The sequence below is a fragment of the Pseudorca crassidens genome, chromosome 4 (assembly GCF_039906515.1).
Source record: "Pseudorca crassidens isolate mPseCra1 chromosome 4, mPseCra1.hap1, whole genome shotgun sequence".
Taxonomy (NCBI): domain Eukaryota; kingdom Metazoa; phylum Chordata; class Mammalia; order Artiodactyla; family Delphinidae; genus Pseudorca; species Pseudorca crassidens.
In genome coordinates, this window is record NC_090299.1 from 134,475,587 (window position 1) to 134,482,560 (window position 6,974).

At 45.0% G+C, this 6,974-nt stretch overlaps 1 protein-coding gene across 3 annotated transcripts in view; it reads left to right on the forward strand.

The window, feature by feature from the left end:
- SETD7 (SET domain containing 7, histone lysine methyltransferase) overlaps positions 1–6,761 on the forward strand; it is a 49,483-nt gene extending 42,722 nt beyond the window's left edge. For all 3 annotated transcript variants that reach the window (XM_067736828.1, XM_067736830.1, XM_067736829.1), the window contains exon 9: positions 1,064–6,761. In XM_067736828.1, the coding sequence (XP_067592929.1) occupies positions 1,064–1,244 (181 nt within the window). In that variant the 3' untranslated portion in view covers positions 1,245–6,761. The remainder of the gene's footprint in view (positions 1–1,063) is intronic.
- The last annotated feature ends 213 nt before the right edge of the window (positions 6,762–6,974 follow it).

A 6,974-nucleotide genomic window follows, 5' to 3' on the forward strand; every position in this document is an offset into this window, starting at 1 on the left:
TGACCAGATGCATAGGAAAACAAAGTTAATTTCTTTCTGGCCTGCCTTGCAGGTATCGGTGTTGGGTTTCAGCAGCTGTTAGAGGAGATGAGTCTCTTAATACTTATTTAGCTCCCGTTCCCCTGCAGGGAGCTGTGCAGGTGAGCCAGGCTGGGAGCCTCTGGCAGAGGAGCATAATCCTAGCTTTAGCCCGGCCTCTCCCATCACAGGGTGCATCGGAGGGAAATCTGAAAGAAGCAGGATGGCAGAGCGGTCTGGGCTTCCCTCTTGGGAAAAAAAATCTTCATTTACTTTTTTTTTTTTTTTTTTTTTTTTTGCGGTACGCGGGCCTCTCACTGTTGTGGCCTCTCCCGTCGCGGAGCACAGGCTCCGGACGCGCAGGCTCAGCGGCCATGGCTCACGGGCCCAGCCGCTCCGCAGCATGTGGGATCTTCCCGGACCGGGGCACGAACCCGTGTCCCCGGCATCGGCAGGCGGACTCTCAACCACTGCGCCACTAGGGAAGCCCTTCATTTACTTTTATGCTAGAAAATAACTCTTCCTCTATAGGTGCAGGATGGAAAACAGAGGTTTTCACTTTTGAAAATCCACAGGGCTCTTTCTTACAACTCCAGAAGTGCCCTGGCAAAGCCTTTCCCCGAGGTACAGCTGAAATGCTGACAGGCTGCACTGGATCTGATTTCTCATTAAAGACAGATTTTTGTTGAAGATCCTGATTGTTGATTTACAAATACAGAGTGGCAAATAGGCTCAGAAAGGAAGATAGGGCCGTGCTTTTTAAACCTTAATGTACATAGGAATCACCGGGGAGGGGGAGGGTGGCGGGGTGTTAGAATGCAGATTCCACTACCAGGTCTGGGTGGGGAAGCCCGGAGTAGCCCCGTGAGCACCAGGCTCCCAGGGGAAGCTGATGCCGGCTCCTCGGTGGCCCGCACACTGAGGACCTGCCGGTGGTGTCCAGGGCGCAGCAAGCACACGGGTGATTCCCGCCTCAGCCCTTCTAGCCTTTGCATCTGACCTCCCGGTCCGGCCCGGGAATGACCATGTGCATCTTGATGTCTAGGTTTGTCCACCCCCGTTTTGGACCCATCAAATGCATTCGCACGCTCCGAGCCGTGGAGGCCGACGAGGAACTCACTGTTGCCTATGGCTACGACCACAGCCCCCCGGGAAAGAGTGGGCCTGAAGCCCCCGAGTGGTACCAGGTGGAGCTGAAGGCCTTCCAGGCCACCCAGCAGAAGTGAAAGGCCTGGCTCTGGGCTTCAGAGACCTGGAATAGAAACTTGGATCTATGCACTACGTTTATCCGACAACGGGACAACCAGGGACTGCTCATGCTGTGACATCACATCCTCTCACTCTGCGTTCGCTACAACTTTCTCGAATACTAACTAGGTCTGACTGTATTACTCATACCAGATTTAAAATTAGCTAGCAACAACGCCCTCCTGAGAGGTACTGTTGAGCACTTGACAGAAGACAGCGTGATGTTCTTGGGTGGTTCAAGACTAAATCTGTACCACATTCAGAGATGCCAAACGATTAGACTGAAAAAAGGGAAAAAGGGGGTTTTTCAGTCATTTTTAGTCAGTGGCTTTTCCATGAGGTTTATTTCTGTGGCCAGTGCAAATTGCGTTATCACACTTGCATATGCGCCATATGGAGGACAGAGAATTACTACATTTTTATTCTCTAAATGTAGTATCATTTGCCTTTTAACCTTTGATCTGTTCTTGCAATAGAATGGCTTTGTTTTTTCCCTAGCGAACAGAACCCCACTTTTTGAGTCACTTCACCCCTTAGTCCTCTTCTCTATCTTAGGTATCTTTCACAAGAGAAAACTTCCAAATGGATTTCGTTTCAGTGCCAGTGTGTAGGTCTCTCTGGCTCTCTCTATATCACTGTTTCATTATTATGTCCTAATATAAAGACCTGGCTCCTAGGGCCGGGCTATTATTATAGAATTATTATTCTCGCATGTAAACAAAGGTATCTTTGCTTTAAGATGTGAGAAGAAATGAATTTACTTTGTTTGCATTAAGTTATGGAAGAGTTGTAACATATACTTTAAGAAAGAAGAGAGGGAAATTAGTATTTCTAAGCAGTAGACGTGGCAATTTTGCAATATCTTCAATAGTGCTAGTAATTTTTTTTCTCCTTGGGTACACATTAAATGTACATAACAGAGCAGTCTGGCTTGTGGCACAGTGCATTGAATTCAAAAGTCAAATAGCAAACTTGAATTATAACACAGAATTCAAAAGGTTTTCTTCGTTTTTCGTTTTTTTTTTTTTAAAATCGCTACTGTTAAGAGAGACGTACTGATCACTAGGTACAAATCAAACCTTAATGGTAAAACTCTTCATCATTGTAATTTCAAAGCACTTATCTGCTTCACAGCCTTGTGAATTAAGACTAACACCTGTATAGTTTAGAAGCAACGGTATCAATAGCATTTCAGCCATTTTTGCTAGCCGTGTGTAATCACAACTGCAGAAATAAGGAGAAAAGCCCCTGTTTTTTAGTTTAGCTAATTAGGTATGTAACCTGACTGGGATTACTCTGGGGGAATTCTGGGAGTTTGGGGTTTTTGTAAGTGCCCTCACCACACGCCATAGCTGTGTCCTCTTCAGATGCCCAGCTGAGGAGCTGGGAGGTCTGGAAAGCAGCAGTTGCTACAAGTTGCAACTGTCAGCTGGGGCACCTGTCACCGAGTCAGTTTGGTCTTGAAAGCTGAAGCCTTCCACACTGTAGCTCTGGCTAGTAGGGAAGGCTTGCTGGGAGCAGGAAAAGAGAAAAGAAACAGGCAGGAGGAAGTTTGCTATTTCATGTCAGTGACACATTGCTCTTGGGAAGAATTTAACAAAAGTGCTTCATCCAGAGCTGCTCACAACTTTCAGTTCTGGCAGCTCCTGGGCACAGGATTCAGCCTTCAAGACAGTGACAGAAGTGGCCCTTTCCCTTGGTAAATCCAGGCTTCCCAGAGCTCCCCTGTCCCCAGCAGTGCAGCTGGGTGGCCATGGTTTCAGGGAGCTAAGCTGCTTGTTCACTCGTGAGAAATTCTGAGGCTGCCAGGAAGATCTTCCACGAAGTGAACTGAATAGAGTTTTTAGATTAAAAGGCACCAGGATAGGATCGCTTCTATTCTGTAGAAAGAGACCGTTCCATAAACTGGCCGATGGGCAGAGTCTTGGGACTTGTATTCTGATAGGTGCTTTCATTCAAACGCGTCCCAAAGTGACTGTCTTCAGGAGAAAGATGGCTTTAATCAGCCCCAGTGAGTTGGGTTGTGGAGCCAGATCAGGGAGTGCGGTCGGTCGGGGGAGGATGGCGCAGGACTGCAAAGCAAGGACTTCAGGCTGCCGGCTGCCATGGGGTGTAATTTCTGTCCCAATGGGCTTCCCCATTCAAATGGAATTTTTCATTTCTTTTGACAAAAGTGGCTGAAGAGTTGGAAATAGTGATTAACCAGCGAATCCATTTTTCAAATAAGATAGTGAATAACTCTCTGAGTTTAAAGCCTGGCAGTGTGTCTGTCTGTGACGTTCAGACAAATCAGAGGAAGCAGTACATCCAAGCTGAGCCTCTCCACGTCCTCTCTCCTGTCTCCCTTGTTCTCTGGCTCTTCTTTCTCCTGCCCTACCCGCTCCTCTCTCTCTCTCTCTGTTGTCTGTGAGAATGGCTGGTGTTTGTACATAACAGCGTGCCAGCTGATCCCTCTGGCCGCTCCCTCTCTCCCTCCTCTCCTCCCAGTCTCTCTGGCCCATTGGACCCTCTCTGTCTGTCTGTCCCTCTGCGAGTACCTCTCTCCATCACTCTGTGTCCATGTCTGGTTCTGCTGCTTCTGTTGTCCCCCTGACACCCCCCCCCAACCAAATGTAAGGCTTTGTCACAGGGTGGGGTCATAGGGGGCCTTGAGATTCACTGTGTTCTGTAGGTAGATGAAACAGTCAAGGGGGTTGGGGTCCCATGAGGAATTAACTGGTGAGGGAATAGGGTTTGTTCCCTGTTTGAGCCAAAGCTGAGGGGGAAGCCTTGGGATGTATTTTTCTACTGAATCTTGATGTCCGCTGTGGAAGGAAATATGTCAGGAAGCAGGTAGTTTCATCAGCATCGTAACAAATGTGGAAGAGTCCAGGTGGTGGGGATAAAGGAGTAACTTTCTGCTCTCCTGCAAAAGGGCCGGTGCCGAGGAGGGTGCCTGATGCCATGGTCCCCATCAGATTCACTCAGAGCTGTCTCAGTCCAACTCCTGCATGACTAGATCTTTCCTTAGCAGCTTTTCAATGACAAAATATTATCTTGTGTTAGAGTTAGGAATAGGAACTAATCTGTAGGAGTATGTCCCCAAATGGGTATTTGAAAGGACTCACAAAAAACAACCGTAAGGACTGAATTTCTGACACAGAGGAATGATGAGATTTAAAAGCTACAGGCAAGGAAGACTTGAGTTTTGCATTACCTATTCTTATTTTAACCTGCTTCATCCCTGGTCTGCCTGAGAAACTGAGAAGGAAATTCGTTGTTCAAGACCCCTTTGAACCTGTCTGGGGCTGTCATTAAACTTATTTGCCTTCTGGGGGTTCTTCACATTGAAAAACAATTTCCTTATCACCAACAACCTGAAAAGGCCCAAGTGAAGGCCAGGTGTAACCATTGACAACATTTAATTGTAAGGGTAAAATTGCAGTAACTGTGAACAGTGAGTTCGAGGGTTGTCTTCTCAGTGAGTGGTATGTGGCACTTTAGTAAATTTCCTTTACTATATGAAATTTTAAATCACTCGCTGCAAAATGCATTTAAGATCTTCCAGGAAGGTTATTGTTTTCTGTTGTGCTTTGTTTTAAAACAGTTGCCTCAAGTTTCTGTCTTAAGAGTAGTGATTTAGAATCCAGACATCTTTCATTTTAGAAAAACAAGCAAAACCATGTTGCAAGACTGATAGTCGTAATGTTTATTTGCCGCAGATCAAAGGTTCACAAAATATATTGAATTTACATCTACTTGAGGTACCTTGATAGACTGGGTTTTTTTTTTTGTCTTTGATCTTTCCCTTCAGGAATGTGGAGCCTCAGTGTCCATTTTGATTTTTAAAATCCTAAATTGTCATCGTTTTATTTTGCCAAATGGGTGCAGACATACTCAAAGCAATGAAAACTATTTCAAGCCATACAACCACAGGGATGGAAACCCTTTTCACAAATTTTAACGTGTTTGTATGTAAATAGATGTTTGTATGAACTATTTTCATGGTAGAATGAATATATTTAAGTGAAGTTGAATTATTCCAGTGCTATTTAAACAAATTGCAAACATTTTTGGTGAGAATTCTCTGAGTCTATTGAGATATAATGCAGATCAATTTTGATTTTTACAAAATCAAAAAGCCTACAGAAAACTCTGACTCGTGGCAACTTCCCCGCGTTGTTGCACCTGACGTGGAGAGAGCTCGTAGGCTTCCCCAGTGCCTCAGCCGCTTCCTGGTGGAAGTTAGGTGCTCGTGGAGGTATGTCCACCCTTAGTGACATCACTCCGGGCCTTTGGGGGCCCGTGAGTGACTCAGAGGCATTAGAGACACCGGTGCAGTTATCCGGAGCACAATTTCTTTGCAGGGCAGCAGAATCAGAAGCCAGACGTGGCCACGGGAACCTCGGAACCGGGTTTTCTGGCCGCCATCCACCGCTTTCCTTACTGCCTAGTCACACACGTCAGGGAGGCTGCCCTCAGTGGAGCTGGGGTTCAGACCCCCGGGTGGGACCTCACGGTTTTGCCAGCAGTCCCTGCCTCTGGGCCTCCACCTCGAGAGAGGACGGAGGAGGGTCCTGCTGGCAAGGGGCCCATTTCTCAGCACAGTACACTTCCGGTCTCAGCTCTGGGAAACTATGCACCCAAGCACCAAACTTCCAACCAGAGAGAGACATCCTCGGATAACGCAGATCCTTGCTTCCTCTGTCTGTGACTTTACACACCGTTGTTAGAAGTCGTTTTAACATCAAGACCAATCACCTCCCTATAGGACATACCTCCCAACTCCCCTGACTCTTACTAGAACACTCCTTTATAATGATATTCAACTTGAGTGGTTTTTTTTTTTTCCGCTTTAGTCCTGGATATAATGAAATGATAAATATGATGACAAATTTTCACTGTGTATACTAGCAATATGTACACACATACCAATGTATCTTAACATACAACTTGGTTACATTTTGGGTGACTGTCATTCATCTCAAGTCATGTACTGGGAAACTACAGGGACTACATGATGTCTGCTTATCATAGAGGAAAGTTGGGTTCATGGTTCTGAGCTCCCTACTTCAAAAGTTTTTCCTCCTGGGTTTTCTGTGTTCTCTTTTTATCCTGAAATGCATTGATTAGGTTGTGAGGTATGTTTAAGGATTGGAAGCCAGGGGAATGCTTTCGGCATTTATTGCAACCAAAAGTTAACCTCATCACAGTTAACGAGCATCTTTGATTGGTCTTTTGTGGAATTTGAACTAAATCTATGAGCCTTATTCAATATCTATAATTCTATGATTTTTTTAAATTATGGGAAATTAATGAAAGATGTTTACATGAATAATGTTTGCCCTTACTGTGTTATGAATGAGTTTTTTGTAGTGTGTCTGGGTGCATGTGCAAGAGTAGGAAAAATGTTTCTGAAACAAAACTTGACAAATATTTGTAATGAAAAGTAAATTTAAAGATTGCTATAATTGCGCTATAGAAACAATGCAAGTATTAAACAAAATATACAATCACCTGTCGTTGTCTTCCTTTGGTTGCCTGGGGCAGGAAGGCAGTAACATATTTCTCTGCCATGTCTTCCTGTATATTTAAATTACTATGCAAACTTTACATTTGAAGTTGTTTAAAAATGTTACAGTAAGTCCCCTACATACGAACGAGTTCCATTCTGAGAGTGCGTTCATAAGTCCACTTTGTTTGTACGTCCAACAAAGTTAGCCTAGGTA